The following is a 19,040-nucleotide window of genomic DNA, read 5'->3' on the forward strand; positions in this document are numbered from 1 at the left end:
ATGCCATGTATGTCTCCAAATAGAATATTGTTATCTGTGGGCTAGGGGTGGTGTTGGGGGTACTTCACCACCAAAATTTGATGCAGAAAGTAACTAACAAAACAATAAGCTATAATGACCCTACCTAACTACTTCCAGCATTGCATATTCTTAAGTGATATCTCATAATTTTCCCTATTCAAAAGTTACTGTATTTGTAAAGTCAGTATTTTGACAAGCCACACTTAATACTGCCACCCACCACACACCCTATTGATCAATAAAGACATCTGGGATGGTCTATGTTTTTTCTGTCAAAATTCCATTTTACAGAATTCTTGCCTTCCAAAACTCATTTACACCCAGTACAAGGGTGTTTTTCTTGAGTCACATAACCCCCACCAATTTAAATAAAAAATTTTGCAGGGGGACAATTTGGTGCACAGATATGACAACAACACTAAGCTGATTTTTCCTGCATTTTTTTTTTTTTAGATACACTATACTGTATACTGTACTGAAGTGCAAAATACTAAGACTCAACTGAACTGAGTAACAATATCCTTACCAATTTTCTCAAGGCCTAGTTTTTGAAGTCGATCTTTGATTTTCTGCTCCAATTTTGTCTTATGAGATTCATCTTCCATTTTGTGCTTCACAATACGCAATTGTCGACTGCTGCCACTTACCTAAGTATTGAAATAAAACTCAGATAAAATAATATATCAGTTTAAATGGAGTACAGCACAGTAGTTACATATACATATGATAAAAACCAAATATACACACTCTAACACAGGCGTAAGGTGTTTCTCCTGCCCTTTTGTCTACAGTATTCATCTATCTTTCTGTCATTCATTCCATCCATCTTCCTGTCTATCAGCCTGTCATACACTATAATGCTTACTTGTGAAACCAACTCCACTAACAGTTTTCATAAATATTCTGAGACTTGGCAAAAGCATTCTATTGGAATAGAAGTTGTGTACCGGCATACCCCAATAACCAACACATATAGAAACTGTGAAAAGTTGTTGGTTAGTGAATCAACAGTTATCGAAGCAATCAATCCCATAAGAATATAATAAATTCTGGGGGTTGGGGACTGGCCACCCCCAAAAACTCCCATCTACCGTTGGTATATCTCTGTCGTGCACTGTCATGCAAGAAAATAAAGCAGACATATAAAGCAAGCATAATAAGCATTAAATAAGGAATGTAAAGCATAAATTGAGACTGTTATTTACCTGTGTTAAGGATGGTAGAGATGGTCTAGAGTGGCAAGTTCAAGTCTCTATCAATCTTTGCTGATCCATCGCCACTCTTATTATGCCTTAATATACCATCCTTAACACAGGTAAATAACAGTCTCAATTTATGCTTTACACTACTTATTTAAGGCTTATGCTTGCTTTATATGTCTGCTTTATTTTCTAGTTTGACAGTGTGCACTGCAAAGATATTACAGTATATCAAGGGTAGAGGGGAGTTTTTGGAGGGCGGCCAGTCCCCCAACCCCCTGAATTTGTCATGTTCTTATGGGATTAATTAATTCGATAACCGTTGATTCACTAACCAACGACTTTTCCCGGTCCCTATAAGCCACAGTTATCAGGGTACACCATTACTAATATGAAGACAAATTTTCTATATACGTACTGTACTGTAACTAATATAGTTTTTATTTTAATTTTCAGTGAAGAATGCAAAATATGTGAAATTGTACTGACACTAACTAAGCCATTTTGTAAAGTAAACCAACTGGGGAACTAGAAACATTCTACTGTTTTATTATGTTATAAAATAAAACCTACCTATTCTCATCATTAATAATACTTAAATTACAGTACTTACTTTGTCAACATTCTTCTTTGACTGCATAGAACTGGTCTCTGTTCGTAAAAGAAATTTTAAGCTTAAGTGCTTTTATACAGTATGTAGCTGAAAACATTAGAGATGCTAAAGTTATTAAAACTAATTTACCATTTAAATGATTCTAGGATGATCTTGGGACTATGAGCCTAAAATATCAAGTACGTACACGCAGTCCTCACTATATGCACTCCTACTATACATATTTTCAATTATCAGAAACTTATAAATTTTAACACTTTTCAACATGAGCTTGTATTTTTGCTGATAGGCTTTTTTTTCCTGTCGTGCAAATTTCACATGTCGCATGCAATTTACTTTGGACCACAGAACTCTACTTAAGCCTGCATCACTTCACCAAATAAAGTTCACTGCACAGGTATTATTCTTTACCAACCCAAGTAGCTAGGTAAGGGGCCTTACTTGCTGTTGGTAATTCTTAGCCTGCACTTTTCTATACAAGCACCCCCCCTCCCTCCCCCCATTATTTTTGCCACCAGAAGATGCTCAGTTGCACCCGGGAGCATCCTTATGTCAATCAGTCAGTGTTCTAGGTTGTGTATAGTTTAGGGGGTATACTGTACATGCAAGCTACACCCATGTCCAACCCTCCCTCCTCTTGCAGAGAGAAGGTATTGCTGACTTTTGAGCCAGTGTCCTTTTTTCTGCAATGGGAACATGCGACTAATTTCTGGAGTGAGATAAACAATACTGTAGCAAAAAGAGTTAAAATCCTCCCACATTCTATATATTTATATTTACTCTTGTTCTATTTTAATGTATTTATGATGAGTACTTTATCACAATCTTCACTCTCCACCCATAAGGTTTTTGAGTGCTTGAAAAACCACATGGTTGTAAAGAGCTTGACCCTAGCCCTATAATATTCACTTTAAGGTAAAAGAAGCGTATGCTATACTTAAAAAATAAAATAATAATATACCGTGTGTGTGTATACATTAGAACTTAAAATTGTAGGCATATAAACAGTAATAATGAAAGCATATAAAAGCAATAATTAATGAATAACAAGAGCAAAAATGATACACATTAGTGTATACACTTCATCGCAGTCTCCACCGACACTGACCATCAGTTGTTTTGTAAGGGCAGGGTTATGCTTTAACCTAACCTAACCTATTGAATTGACACTATTTTGACTTACAAACAAGCTCCAGGAACATAAACCATTCGTAGCTCAGGGACTGCCTGTACAGTATATACGGTACCTGAAATTTGGAACTGAAGAATAACCATAACCTACACAGCTCAGCCTCATCCGCTCTGAGTGCTACTGGGTGACAAGTTGGCGACACAGTTACAGTCCACATGCCGTGTGGGCTTGCCACACATACACGCCCATGCTCTTAATTTCTCTTTATTTTATAGTTTTATATTATATTTCTTTTATTTCATACCACATTAGATTACTGTAATGATTATTTCACAACATTTATAGTTTGATTACATGTAACAATGGCAACATGCCATCTCCATGGATATTATTCCTCGTTAACCCTCGTTTAATGATACATGTACATACAATCTTTCATACAAGAGGTGCCAAAAAAAAAAAAAATAGAAATAACTATCATAAGGTTAAAATCATAAAGGGAATAAACATTTCTTCATGCCAGCTGTGACCTATGTTATGGTTATTATTCAACACCAAATTATTATTTTCATTTATTCCACATATTTACTGATATACCTGTACAGTATATACGCGACACAGTTCAACCAGGCAGTGACACAGCTGACGCAAGAGATGCGCATGGCTGATGTGCTGTATACTGTGACGTCACATAGGGGGGAGGGAAAGTGCGGCTGGCCGCAGTTACAGGTCACTACCTCAATCCACACATTCATTTCCCACACATACACACCCATACTCTTAATTTTTTGTATTTCTTTGTTTTATATTATATTGTCTTTATTTCTAAGTAGATGCAGAGCTTACAGGTAACAAAATCATTCCCATATAATACAGCACATCACACAAAGCCAAAGCATATGTACAGTTTTTAATCTGAAGTGACTTAGTTGGAGCCCAATTCAGATGACATTAGCAGGAAATGAAATAAGAAGGCAATAATCTTTCAAGCATAAAGAAAAATTAGTACCTGTACCATACTCAAATAAATTTTTTAAAGGTTACTCTCACTATTGAACAGTACTGTACTCCATGATGCTTATTACATTTTACCTTGGCAAAAAATCTCTAAAATTCAAGTAAAAAATAAAACATTGATAGAATATATATATATATATATATATATATATATATATATATATATATATATATATATATATATATATATATATATATATATATATATATATATGATAGAATAGTAGGTGCGGATCTAGGTTATCAGCATATATATATATATATATATATATATATATATATATATATATATATATATATATATATATATATATATATATATATATATATATATATATATATATATATATGTATATATATATATATATATATATATATATATATATATATATATATATATATATATATATATATATATATATATATATATATATATATATATATATATATATATATATATATATATATATATATATATATATATATATAGTACACTAACAGAAGCTGATGTCCATTAAAGAAAAAGATTTCATGCATAGATAGGGATACAACAAATGGAATCTACCTTGCTCTGCTCCAGGGCTCATATTAGTGCGTGGCAGTTTTCGCTGACTGCGTTTTACGTGTTTTTCCTGATTTGTTGTGAGATGAACATGTGAATCAGTAGAGACACCAGCAGAAAATGATGAAGATTTAGAAAAGGAGAAGCTATCTGGAGATGTCCTTGAGGATGGTACTGATGAGGAAGTTGATGTAGCTGATTGAGAATTAATATTACCTGAAAAAGGTGAAGGATTTTGCACAGAAGTTGAAGTACGGTCTAAAGCTGAAGAGGAAGATAAAATGTAGGGAGAAGAAGAGACAGAGGAATCAGTATTTGAAGAGGAGGCAGAGAAAACTGACTTTGAAGAGGAGGGGGCAGATGAAACTGTCTTTGAGGAAGAGGAGGCTGAGGTTAATGAAGCAGATGCCGAGGAATCAGAGGAGTCAATAGTGACAGAGGGAGTTATGGGTTCCCTCTCATCCACATGGGATGGAGTAATATCAGTGGTCCGCAATGATGTACCTTCTACAGGATCCTCTGGATTCTGTGGGGCCTGGGACATCCCTTCTATGGGGTCCTGGGAGTCCCTGTCAACCCCATCCTGTTGGGTGGGCTCCTCTGAAGCAGAATCTTGACTCTCATCTGCTGAGCTTTCCATTTCTTTTAGTCGACTGTCAAGAAATTCACCCAGTGTTTCCATCCCTTTCATAGCCTGAAATTAATTCAAAATTGAAATCAGAGATCAATAAGATTTACTTACAAAATTAATTCTTTTGAAACATTCCAGCTACAAGTTCTTGGATCAATCTGTCTTACTTAAGATGAGCAGTGGACATACAACTTTATAGCTGTTTATGAAACTAAGTGTACCTGTTCCAACCCATTTAGTTGAGAATGGAGTGAGGTGAATAAAAATATTTTGTTTTTCTTCATGTTTTCATGTATTTTCCTGCTATAATACAAGGTGCCCAGAAAAGAGAGTAAATAAATATTAAATTTTTATTTGGTCACTCACTAGCTACTGCTGTAACACATGAATTTTACTAAAAGACTGTTATAGTATTTATCTTCCATAAAAAGCCCTTAAATCTGCCACTTTTTACAACCCAGCATCACATATCACAACATCCATCCTCCAAAACTATTCACTGTTAATTTACATGCACCCTTATTCTTGGATGCCCATCGCCCTCAATTCCATTGTGTCCTTTACCCAGACCTTCCATCTTCTTGGTCTTCTTTTCCTTCCTGCCACCCACCTCTGTATTATGCATTAATTTTTACCACTATTCATTTTCTCAGGTTGTTGAGACCACCTTAGCAAACACTGGTCAGCTGTCTGACCCTTCCTTCACTTCCACATCTTTTAATTTAGGTATTTCTTATTCTCTGCAGCCTCTTTACCCCACATATTGCTATTAAGTATGTCATTTCTGTCACCTCCAATCAACCTCTCAATGATAAAAGGGAGGGGAAAGACCATGGGATACAGGGAAGAGACTGTAAAAGTGAGAGGGACTGATGTCCAGGAGCCAGCAGTATGCCTAAATGAGTGGACAGCATGGTGTCAATTGATTTTGGGGGAAATGTGTGTTGATAGATGATGCTGGGTTCTGTGGAGCAAACAAAAATATGTATGCAGTTTATCATTGATCTTTCAAGTGTATGAAATGGACAAAGCTTTACTAACACTGATAAAACCAACTTCCTGAACGGATAGTAAACTGATAAGAGGAGAAAAACATACGGAACTTGGGGCCTGTGGGGCGAAAAAAACAATAAATAAATACAGAAATGGAAAAAATTAAACAAATCAAAGAGTGAGAAACAATATATATGTTGTGTTGCCAAAGAAAGAGAAACAATTGAGACCCTGCAATTGTGTGCAAAAGAGGCAAAAGTCAGATCAGCAACCTGGGACTTGATCACAATTTTTGTGATGCCATATAAGAAGGGTCAATCATTAAACAACACATTATGCTTCCAATACCTTCCCAGGCAGTAGTACCTTCCTGTTTGATAGTTGCCTTCTACCTACTACCTGTTGATGTGCAAAGCTTATGTGATTAATGTAAGTGCACATGGAGTCCTCTATACAGTGGAGGTTATGTGGCATTGTAGGAGCAGAGCAGGCAGAGCAGTGAGTGAGAAGCTATGAAGCAGCACATGTGCTTCCTCACTCAATGTTGAATTGTCCATTGTTGTGTGTAAACCTACACTACTCCATCTCATCTTGAAGTGTATGTATTTACCATTACTACCGACTAGTGCAATGCTGTCCAACCAGTGGCATGTATCATTAAGAAGCAAGGAAAGCACTGCTCAACCTATAAAATGGGAAACACACACACTTAACATTATTGTTTTCATAACTGGAAATAGCAGACCTACATAATAATCACACAATAATGCTTCACTCTCTCTTTACAGGTACTTTAACGGGCAATGTTCGGTGGATTTGGCATTTTTTGTGCATCTTCATATTTATAATATACAACCCCATTTGAAAGCTATTTTTGGAGGTCAGTAAAGGGCCTGACATGCATTCCTACTAAATACATGTTAAAAATTAACCCTCCCTATACAAAAACACTTTATGAATTTTTTTAAATCCCCTGCATAAAGCAAGGGCCACCTGTACTTACAGTGGACAACTTGTTCTCAGCCTCATCAAGAGCATCCATCAAAGATGAAAGGGCTGACCCTAACCTCTGCTCTTCCTCCTCCAGATCCTCTTCATCCATTTCAAGGAATATATCCTATAAAATATGATCAACCTTTAGATATATAGTACTATATCTTATATAACACTGGGATAAGTGAATGGCTAATGCTTCAAATGAGGGTAAAGTGAGAATACATTATGTCAGTAATTGATATTGCCATAAATTCACCTACCTTACTTAGTAACTTCTTTGTCCATTCTTTAACCTCTTGCTCCAACTGTTTGATATGCCCATCTTTAAGAGAGTCAACCATGTGCTGAAGCTCTTCAATTTTATTCTTTTCTCCTTTCCTTTCACCATCTACTTCCTGCAATTATAAAATATTGTATAAACAAAATGAAAAAGTTGAAATACAGTATTTACAAAGAATCAGCACAATGAATGAATTTCAATTCATGTGTTTCGCTGACAGTAACTTATTGACAAATTTTTAGATCTTGTGAGGCTCAGTGTACTTATTCTACTTCACTTTGTTGGGAATGTAGTAAGATGGAGAGACTGAGATATAACAGTGACATTATTAACTTAACCCATGGAAGACGCAACAATAGATTATACATGTAAGATGTAAACATTACCTGATTCATAAACATTTTCCCAAGTTGCCTCAGTCGTCGCCGGAGCTTTGAAAAATGATCTCGTTTTGTTGATTTTGATGCTTGTCTCATTGCCTCTAATTCCTCTACATCATCATCGTCATCATCATCATCATCATCACTATCATCCTCCTCCTCCTCTTCCAATTCATCTACCTCTGTTAGATACGGCTCTGACATCTGGGAAACACACACACTTAACATTATTGTTTTCATAACTGGAAATAGCAGATCTACATAATAAACACACAATGTTGCTTCACTCTCTCTCTTTTACAGGTACTTTAACGGGCAATGTTCGGTGGATTTGGCATTCTGTGTACCCACAGGGTACCGTGTTAAGTGAAAACCGCGTTAAGTGAACAACAGAACATATGGGATTAATTCCACAAGAAACTGGCCCATCCCCAACCCACTTTTTCAGACACAATACCTATGTTCTAGTAAAAATAACATCTTAATTTTATGATGGTACATGCACACGATTAATACTTAAGAGAAATAGAGAAATACAGTCGCCAGTTAATGTCCATTCAAATAATGACTCGACTCTCCCCTCTTCTCACACTACACCTCGCTGGCTCTTTCCTCTGAGAAATTTTGGGGAAAACCAGGTATAGTAATAAATAATTTCCAAACTAAAGTTAGGATAATATAATTGACATTGCTGATCTTGTAAGACCAGGAATATTTTGAATACAAATGTCATATATTTTTCACAAAAGATAAATATATTTACTCAGAATAAACTTTACATCTAAAATTTGTATGTCTAATGCAAAATCTATGATGTTTATATTCAAAATGATCACCAAATTGTAAGAATTCCAGCAATGTAAATTATATTCTGCCGGATAATTTGTATGAATTTTATGAGCTAAAACAAATATCTTCATTTAATAAAAAAATATTCTTCACGACACTATCTGTCAATCAAAGTACCCCACCTTGCCTTCCCTCTTCCAACCACCAGTCAGTCCCAACCCTCCCCACCCCCCTACCAATCCTCCTTCAAGAGTTTTTAACATTTAGTATTAAATAATACCTCAGATTAAAGTTAGGATAATATAATTGACATTGCTGGATTCCTTGTAAGATAGGAATATTTTGAATATAAATGTCATATATTTTGCAATAAAAGATAACATATTTACTCAAGAGTAAACATTACATCTAAAATTTGTATGTCTAATGCAAAATCTATGATGTTTATATTCAAAATGATCATCAAATTATAAGAATTCCAGCAATGTAAATTATATTCTGACCGGTAATTTGTATGAATTTTATGAGCTAAAACAAATATCTTCAGTTAATAAAAAAATATTCTTCATTAACAGATGGTCGGTCGGTTCCTCCCTCCTCCCACCCCCACCAGCCGTCTCACCAGATGGTGGGAAAACCAGAATATTTACCTTTAGTAATAAATAATACCTCAAACTAAAGTTAGGATAATATAATTGACATTGCTGGATTCCTTGAAAGCCCAGGAATATTTTGAATACAAATGTCATATATTTTGCACAAAAAATAACATATTTACTCAGAATAAACTTTATATCTAAAATTTGTATGTCTAATGCAAAATCTATGATGTTTATATTCAAAATGATCATCATATTGTAAAAATTCCAGCAATGTAAATTATATTCTGGCTGGGTAATTTTTATGAATTTTATGAGCTAAAACAGGCAGTCAGGCAGGGTGGCGGGTGGGGCGAATCTAAAAATAGCTCTCGAGGCGGACACTCACATATATGTGGAAACCAGCGTTAAGTGAAAGTTCAGCTCTGCGAGGCACCGCTTATATGGTAAACCGCGCTAAGAAAAACCGCGTTAGGCGGGGTAATACTGTATATACCAAAATAAAGAACAAAGCATGTAGAATATCGTTTGTATGGAAAAATAATATAACACAAAAACTCATGGCATAATTAAAGGGCCGAGCGGCGCACCCTTCTCTCGCTCTAATGGCAAGAGTGACACTGGCTTCAAGCTGCGCTGCCACGCACACGATGACCAAGACCATCTCAGGGAAGGTGATAAGGCCCATACAAAGAAAACGACGTCTGTCAAATGCGTCCAAAGTTCAATCAGTTTCACTGAATAGTTTTGAGTTATTTGAAAATTTTGCCCATTGGGCACCATGTTGGCGTTGCTAGGCTGGAAGGTTTTTCGCCTTTTATATTCGACGCCACAATGGCGTCGTGCAAGGCTGAGTGTGTTAATAACAATGCCAATATTAGAGAATAATGAAGTAAATTAGTAAAATACCCTGTAAGTACTGTAAACATATTCTCATTATTATTAAGGAAAAAATTACATTAGTAATTGTTCTGTTTTTTTAACTTTGGATTTTTCTTTAGTAAATCAAAGTGGGAAAAAAATTAAACTTAAATTTTCCTATATCAAACTTATGCAATTGGAAGACTGCCTTTACTACAAATACGAAGAGATGTGCATTTAACATGAATAACAGGAATACAGAAAATCCAGTTAGTGATAGTCATGCAGGTCCCTATAGACCTTACCTCTTGTTCTACATCACTGCTTTCTTTCTTTGTAGATGATTCATCTGTAGTATCTCTATAATTCTCACTCTCATCTAAAAGCTGAAGAAGCTTCTGAGCTTGTAAGTCATGAATAAGGCTTTCCTCATCCTCAATTTCTACATCAACTAAATTTTCTTTGTTGTTCTTTTTTCTCCTTTCTCTTGCTGCTAGTGACCTCTTCAATATCTTGTGAGTCGTATTCACTTTTTGATATCTCATCAATTCCAGTTGATAATTTTATTTCCTCCACTTTCAAGTGAGTATCTGATGGAATGAAGATAAAATTTGCTTGTTACCTTGTCAAAAAACTTGGTCAAAAATATGTAACAATAAAGTTTCATCATTGTAATTAGAAAGTTTACAAGAAGTCAAAAAGTAACTTAGAAGAAATATTAATTCATAAATGTCCATCTTAAATATAGTACAGTATTCATCTTTCTATGATGCTCTCATAAAGCTTACCAGAAGAAAAATAATGGAATCCAACAAGAAAGCATCACCACAGTTGTTTGTTTTGTTTCAGCCAATCAAAACAAAATCACAACTCAAAACATAACACGCTTTACTTGAGTATTGTACTCAAGTAACATTTTTGGGTAGTGTATTTACATTTTAAAAGTAATAAAAATTTTTAATACTTTTACTTACGTATGGTTTTCTAATACCTTTACTCTAATACAATTGAAAAAAAAAAATCATTAATCGTTACATGCACATCGATAATATATTTTTAATGAATTAATTAATTATTAGCCATAGTAAAAGAGTTGTGTGGGTGGACTGGTGAAGGGTTCGGTGTGGAGAGATACCACGCGGTCAAATACAACTTCAGGATCAGAATACAGCATTATACATATGCCAGTACAGTGTCAGGGCTTCAGCTTCAGCTTATGTCTTTTATGAAAAATATTTTTATTTTTATTTAATATGAGAAATATTTTTATTTTTATTTAATGTCATTTTCATCATCATCGTCAACATTTTCCACACTTGTGTAAGTTAGCCACGATTACCTGATGGCAGCTGTTGGGTATTTTATGATTAATATTTTTTCATTTGGTGATTATTGTTTAAATGTCATGAGATAATGGCAGAAATTATTCTGGGGTAGTTATAAGTCGTGGAACACATCCATATTTTTTACATTTAATTCGTTGTTCATTTTTAGGGTTTCTGTTCATGCAAATTTTGAGGGTATGAATTTCTAAAACTAACCAAATTATGGAGATTTTCCTGTATTGTATACTGCATACAATAATACTGGGAGATTTATATTTAATCCCTATCAAAATATAGTCAAAACCGATTACCGTACAAGCTATCCAGGCTAGCTGAGATATTTTCATTTTTTTAATTAATAAAAATCAACAGTTGCCACATTAAACTTCAAAGATTGAAACAATGAATGAAACATACAAGTCTGATATAACCCAGAGGGGGGTTTTCAAAAACAGAGCTGCCCCATGGCTATCCTGTTTTCATATGTATGATAATGTGAAACAACCCCCCTAGAATAAGTTCCAGCCTTACAACAACAACAATAAAGAACACCAATATATGGACTGAGATACTACAGTATTTGCAAGGAATGTTAAGAATGCCATTGCTAAAGCTAGCCACTTCTATCATCCTAAACTGGAGTCAGAAGAATTGGTAATCCTTGTCAACAAATCTTACAACACGATAGATGTCAAAACATACATGCGTCTTACACTAAATAAATACTTCTAAACCTGCAGTAGCTCTACTTAACAGATCCCAAAGTATTAGAAAGGTCTAACACTTATATTCTGTTGTAAACATACAGAGCATCAATCTGCTGCAACAGTCCTATCAGACAGCTGACCAGGAATTGATCTTGAAATCTTATCTTTTAGCAAGCGTGGATCAAATGACTTATATGCTTATGTCAACAAAATTGCAGTTATCACCCCATTTAAGAATTGTTAAATACTGAGTTGCATACTATTTGTATAGTAAATACTGTAATGAATAACTTCGAAAACCAATTGTTAAAGCTCCTAACTGCCCTCAATATTCCACTTTGCTTAAAAATGTTCACGTACACTATTTTTGCAACTGACAGGAAAACTTTTCATGCTAATAAACCAAAAATCAAATGAAGTCCAATTTGCCATTTAGTTCAAAGCAAATGCATTCCAGCCAAATGGTCGCTGGTTTGAATTTCCAATTGGAGTGGAGGATTGATGTTCTTCCTTGTACATAAACCCTTGTGCATTCAGTAATAAATAAATACACTGTCCATCATTGGGTGCAAATGGTGTAACAACTCTTCAGTACACTAGCAACATACCAAGGGTTCGATAACCCACTCACTACTGAATGCTAAGAATAAGGAGACCAGCACTTATCCAGCCAATCTACACCATAGCAGGAAAACCTTGTACAGTAGTTCGTAATTTTACATTTCGAGACTTCACTTTCGTAATCTTCCAGCACTCTAAATTACTCCCACTCTTCTTTACTGTACAGTACAGTCAAACCCCTCTAGTATGTGGTGTAAACCCAGAAAAATTTAATATTTTTAAATGGATCACTATTTTCATTAATCAAACAGCTAACAACAAGCAAAACTTTCCTCAGTATCTCACTAGGAGACACCACAAGCCTCTCACACAAGTTCAGCCACTTACTCATTCTCCTACACTCAAATGCCAGGCCCTGTGGACACTCACTCTGACTCTCTGTAACTCAACCATGTGCAACAGTCGCCAGTTCCCGTGAACACCCCAAGATGCCTAAGCGTCCCTGAAGTGTTTCTTCTACCACTTCAAGCACCATAAAGTTTTGTAAGACTTTCTCAAGTTACTATACTAGATGAACTTGAGCACTGAAGTGGTCTGGCATGGGTCCGGTCAGGTATAGTAAATGTCCTAAAAGGAATTTTGGGTGTATTTTTTGTGGGCTCCTGTCCTGTCCCCTATAATTCCTATTGGAACACATAGACCATTATATCATGATTCACTTTTTCATGGTAATTCTTGGTCATACTAAATGAAAAAGTTATAATACAATACTGTCCATGGTATTTATCTCATACCATGACTTACCACTTTCTTCAAGTGTTATTTGTGTTTCAACCTCCATTATATCTGCCTTAACTTCAGTAGATTGCTGATTTTTTTGTTTTTTAACTGGAGAGAGTCGGAAAATTTTTATATTCATTTTGAGTTCCTCATCATCGTCATCTGCTTCAGTAGAGATGGGTTGAAGAATGGACTGGCTTTCCTCAGATGCTGTTTCTTGAAGAATCTCAGCATTCTGTTTAATCCACTTTTCTTTCAATTTCTGTTCTTCTTTAATTTTTTCTGCAATGGTAAATTCATTACAGGCATTATAATGATTGAAATGCAGCAAAAATAGTATTCTATATATGTCTGCCTTTTCCAGTGATATATTTACACAACCCCAAATTGTAATTTGTTTACTAATTAACTCTTGTTGTAACTACTCATACATAAACTGGCCTTTTGCTGCTAAAGAACATGATTACAGTGAGTTCTGCTATAACGCGTGTTTTGATAACGCGAATTTGCTCTAACGCGATTTATGAATTCGGAACAATATTTGTATACTGTGACGGCTTGTTTGCTACTCATACGATTTTGCTTACTATTTCTCCAATTTTGTGGTATTAACTGTGAATATGGTAAAGAAGAATATCTCAAAAGCGTTCTGATGATAGAATTCGGTGATTATCGTAAAAGAAAGGATATAACTCTTGAAGAGAAGCTCGATGTTATCAACCTCAAAATCACCCTTCTCCCCCATCAAGTTACATTCATATTTTTTCAAGGTAAAGTGTTAAATTTACTGTATGATTTCATTATTAGATATGAATGTAACATTTATTTAGACTGTGCTATCCTTTGTGTTAGGCTAACTACTAAATTTTTTCGATTTCGAGTAATCTGCACCTAACCCTATTTTCTCCATAAGCCCTGTTATTTCTATTACGCGATTTTCTATAACACGATACTTTACAAGAACACAATTATCGCGTTATAGCAGAACTGCCTGTACAGTAAAACATTGTCCACAGCACATCTTTTATTTCTACAAATAATGCATTCCACCTTCTCTCAAATGTCATATCACTCAATATTTTTCCAAACTGCTTAATATTTCATCTACATCTCCTTTACTTTCACTCTCACAAGCTTTTTCTCACTACATTATAGGGTAGCTGAAACCAAGAGCAATCAAATTATTTCTTCTTCACTCTTACTATTGTAAATAAGTGTTCTGTTATTTAATTCCCCTGCCATAAAAAGACTCCAAGATATCTACCTGGATTCTCCCTTCTGTTTGGGACAACCCAGCTTCACTTGTCAACAACACATCCATCCCCATAAGCCCCAGGTTGCCTTGCTTTCCAGTCATTAATGTATACCACTGCTTCTTGGGTCTCCTTCCCCCCTCACTTCTAGTTCAGAATTCATTCCATTCTTCCATCTCCCTCTTGGTCTACCTTCCCTTTCTAGCACCCACCTCTAGATTATACAGTTTTTTCACCAATCTTTTACTACATCTAAATATACTGTACTTCAAATAAATTTACTGAACTAATACAGGTGTAAATAATTTTTTCCAATTTTCTTTTATATGTTTCTACAAGTCTATACCATCTTAACCCTTAAATTGTGACACCCTTCATATGAACCCACTTATACATATGCAATGTTCCTCATACGAGAACAGCAATTTTTTAAATTGTGTGCCAATTTTAGCATCCATAAAGCCTGTCATGTGGATGACACATTTGTTGCCACCTCACCACCTCCAGAGCCTGCCAACATAACCCTTGTAGATAACCTCCAAAGGTTCACTTAAACACTCCACCACAGCCAAATAAATGTAGTTAAATTATTTATATTTTCATTTCAAATTCTTCTACATGCATATCATTTCAAATTCTTCTACATGCATATCTTTAATCTTATATGAACATAACATATTTTTAAGAGCTTATTTTTTGTGTTTATTGCACATACAGCGGTATGGAAGTCAGTTTTCAATAGTTACACTCAAAGGGTTAATACACAATTTCCTTCTTTTTCAACTGCTCCCTTGACAATATCAGATCTCACTTTGATTCTCCTAATGGTCCACCCACCTATCTTTTAACTCTAACATCCCATGGATATCTATCTTCCTGTATGCCTTCTACCATTCATTCAAGAGTTTACTTCCATTACACAAAAAGAGTGCATTACTACATACAGTACTAATAAACCACACTAAACTTGATATCTCATTTCATTTTTATTTTTATTAGACAAAATCAACTTATCTTTGCAAGTTGAGGCATCTGGAAAAAAAGATAAATTCCATTTATTTTTTAACATATTTCCCTTTAATGATTTTGGAGATGGATATAGTTACTGATGGGTGATGCTGGGTTGCATCAAGTGACAGAGGTAAACAAGACTGATATCTGGGGTCCTGTTGTGGAAAGGGAGTTCTGTACTATGTAATTACAGTATTCAGAATGGATAAATAATAATATGTGGAGTGTCTGTGTTTGTTCATCATTCTGGCCATCCTGCATCATTAAAGGGAAAACTGTACTTAAAAATGAGAAATAAGTCTCTTTATGCATAAACTGCTATATTACAACCAAGACAAATTTACAAGTTATGTATATACGGTAGATTGTTTTTTTCAATAAACATACATACACTAATCATTATTGACAAAATAATGGAAGGTTAAATCCTGATATCCCTTTTAATGATCGAGGACATAGTCAGTGACTTATTATAGTACATACTGCAATTGTCTAGTTGCAAAATCCCATTTGACAGCTTGATAGAGTACCTATGAGCTGTTAAACAGCTGTACCTTCAATCATAATCAGAACCCTAAAGAATCCTCCAGAGAAACACCCATTGATATTGAACAACGAAGGAATAATAAGCCATGGACTTCCAGGTCCACTGTCTGCATATGACTTTCCCTCACATTCTTAAAAGAAAAAAAAGCTCCTGAATTCCATTACTTCTGACCACCTTGTGCCATATCCATGGGAGGAAAAAGGGCCAGTAAGATCCCCACTATATTCTCAATCATAATTTTCAGGATCTGGTCCTCCATATATGATTATGAACTACAGTACTTGACTAACTCATGTTTCACAAAAGCCAACTAGTTATCAGAAGAAAGAAGAGCAAAGATCAATATTAATAAAGGAATATTATGACTAACTTACCAGTACCATGTGGCCAGTGTGTTAGTGTTTCATTTATGTACAATCACCCAAATAAATACAGTAATGTCACCATGCCCAAAAACTTTCAATCAGATAGCAGCATTTGGCAACTAAGAGATTCACTTTATATTAGCTTTTATTTTTTTGAGGGAGAACACAGTTTTGTGAAATAGCAACAGAAAATAATTAATAAATGCTAAAACAGTTTTAAAAGAATATTGTAAGAACAAATAATGTATTTAAAATTTTAGTATACCTGTATTTTCAAATGAAATAATATTACATGCCAGATTATCGCCCGGGGACATTCATGATTAATTTATGGGGACTACTGTAAAATCATGTTATATACAAATAATACAAAAGTAACTTAATTGCTTTAGAAAATCACTTGTGTGCCTCCAAGAACTGACAAAAAAAACAAAACAACTCAGGACTTACAAGAACTGACTAATATATTTCTGGCTGGCACAACATTATGGCTCTTAGTGATGGAATCCAGGAGTCCCAATACCTGCATTCCCAAAATGAGGTGAGGTGATATACATGCAGTAGAAATGGCAGTTCACAACTCATTATCCCATTTGTTATCATTAACAACAGCTGTAGCTTTGGCACTGTATATGAGTGTAGTACAGCTAAAACATGAATCACCCACATATTGAAATTCACTTTCACAAAAAAAGATTAATATAGAATCAAACATACTGTTCTGGTAGGAGAGATATTTATGATACTGCTCATATGTGAGAGCTGGAGCACATGTAATGGTGTGAGGCGTTAAGTACAGACTGAAGTCGCAAGTATGGGTGGTGACACACTCGAGTAGTTGCTACAGTAACAACATATCGACAAGACTCTGGCTCATCTACTCTCTGGATATAATCCCCAACACCATCTTCACAATGAAACTGTGGAAAGAAAATTATTAAGTTTTTAAAATTACTTAGCTCTTGAGGAACAAACAAAACATAAGATAAATTAACTGAGTTGCTGATCATAGCTATGATGAGAAAAAAGTTAAACCCTACACTGCCCCCTTAAATAAGAAACCTAATACAGTAAATGGAAAATGTTTTAAGTAGTACTGGGAACAGCTGACATGCAATCACTGGTTCAGCTATGTGGTTGATACAATATAACCATCCAATCATTTCAAGTTCCTTGATAGTGGCTTCCCTACAAAATTAACTAACTTACTGGAAATTATCAAACTTAGTTACAGCTTCTTCACTACCCAGGAACAAAGCAGGTAATTACTCATAACACATAGATACTTTCCTAAGAAGTTTCCTGCTAAACGAATCTAAGTAATTGACAACCATGTCAAAATGAGCGTGCATGTTGGGGAAAACTAATGCAAGAGAGCAGGGCATGGGACTGAAACCCCCAAAACATACTAATTTTTTCTCACTCAATACAAATTCCATTTTCACGTTCCGAAAAACTGCTTCCTAGACTGCATTATTCAGACTCAGTGACTCATAAAGCAAAAAAAAGAACAAAAAAGAGGATTTCGTTTTTGCTTATTTGAAGAATGGCATAGTGGTTGCCTGCTAGCAGATGACATGCCTGCTAAGTGAATTGCCATCTACTGAGGCCAGAGGGGTAAACTATGTTTTTCATCAGCTGATCGAATGTCTTCATTTTATATTAATTCACAAAACCTTTGAAACCCTTTGTAAAAACTACAGTATGTATCAAAAATATTTTTATAAAGTCTTCTTTAAAAAAACAATAAAGACATACTCTACTTAATGGTCTTCTTTCACTGAGGTCAATGTCAGACAATTTTCAGTTACCGGGTATGAACTTTGTTGTTTTATTAATAACCTACCATTGTTGCTATAAAAAGAGTTGTAGACCTCAATCCTTCTCCATTCTTTTAACAATTTGCTTGGCCTGCAATACTTTCATAACCTACAGTACAGTATATACATTCTGACTTTGTACTGTCTAGCAATAAATCATGTAATTTAACACTCTCAGTGTCGGGGGAGCCAAGAAGCAGACACACCTTGTACCAAGTCACTATCAAGTCCTTATACCTTTATTGATAAAATGTATTATTTAAATACAGTACTGTACTGTTTTATGGAAACATCAGTTTTTATCAAACTGAAGAAATTTATCCATTTAGAAAATTTTACAATTATTTTCAGCATGAAAATTCCTTAAAAAAACTAGTATATATTTTACATTTACAGTTATATTTGTCAATGCCATACAAAATGTAATTAAAATTTATAGCATATATTAAAAAGTACAAAAATAATTCAGTGTACTGTACTATAACCAAATAAAAATGAAGGCCATAAGTCTAATACAGTTTAACCCTATACACTACTGTAGTATGCGAACCACAGTAAGGGTGTTAAGAACTTAAAAGGCATATTGTAGAAGGATACA

The 19,040-nt window shown here is 34.7% G+C and overlaps 1 protein-coding gene across 8 annotated transcripts in view; it reads right to left on the reverse strand.

The window, feature by feature from the left end:
* Positions 1-19,040, reverse strand: part of LOC121858334 (FK506-binding protein 5-like) — a 39,221-nt gene that overhangs the window by 9,967 nt on the left and 10,214 nt on the right. For all 8 annotated transcript variants that reach the window (XM_042354730.1, XM_042354726.1, XM_042354725.1 and 5 more), the window contains 9 exons: positions 17,340-17,542; positions 13,471-13,728; positions 10,379-10,663; positions 7,831-8,028; positions 7,425-7,559; positions 7,172-7,285; positions 5,049-5,238; positions 1,834-1,871; positions 548-668 (listed from right to left, as the gene is read on the reverse strand). In XM_042354730.1, coding sequence (XP_042210664.1) covers positions 548-668; positions 1,834-1,871; positions 5,049-5,238; positions 7,172-7,285; positions 7,425-7,559; positions 7,831-8,028; positions 10,379-10,618 — 1,036 coding nt within the window. In that variant the 5' untranslated portion in view covers positions 10,619-10,663; positions 13,471-13,728; positions 17,340-17,542. The remainder of the gene's footprint in view (positions 1-547; positions 669-1,833; positions 1,872-5,048; positions 5,239-7,171; positions 7,286-7,424; positions 7,560-7,830; positions 8,029-10,378; positions 10,664-13,470; positions 13,729-17,339; positions 17,543-19,040) is intronic.

This window comes from Homarus americanus, unplaced genomic scaffold, assembly GCF_018991925.1.
Source record: "Homarus americanus isolate GMGI-L3 unplaced genomic scaffold, GMGI_Hamer_2.0 scaffold57980, whole genome shotgun sequence".
Lineage (NCBI taxonomy): Eukaryota > Metazoa > Arthropoda > Malacostraca > Decapoda > Nephropidae > Homarus > Homarus americanus.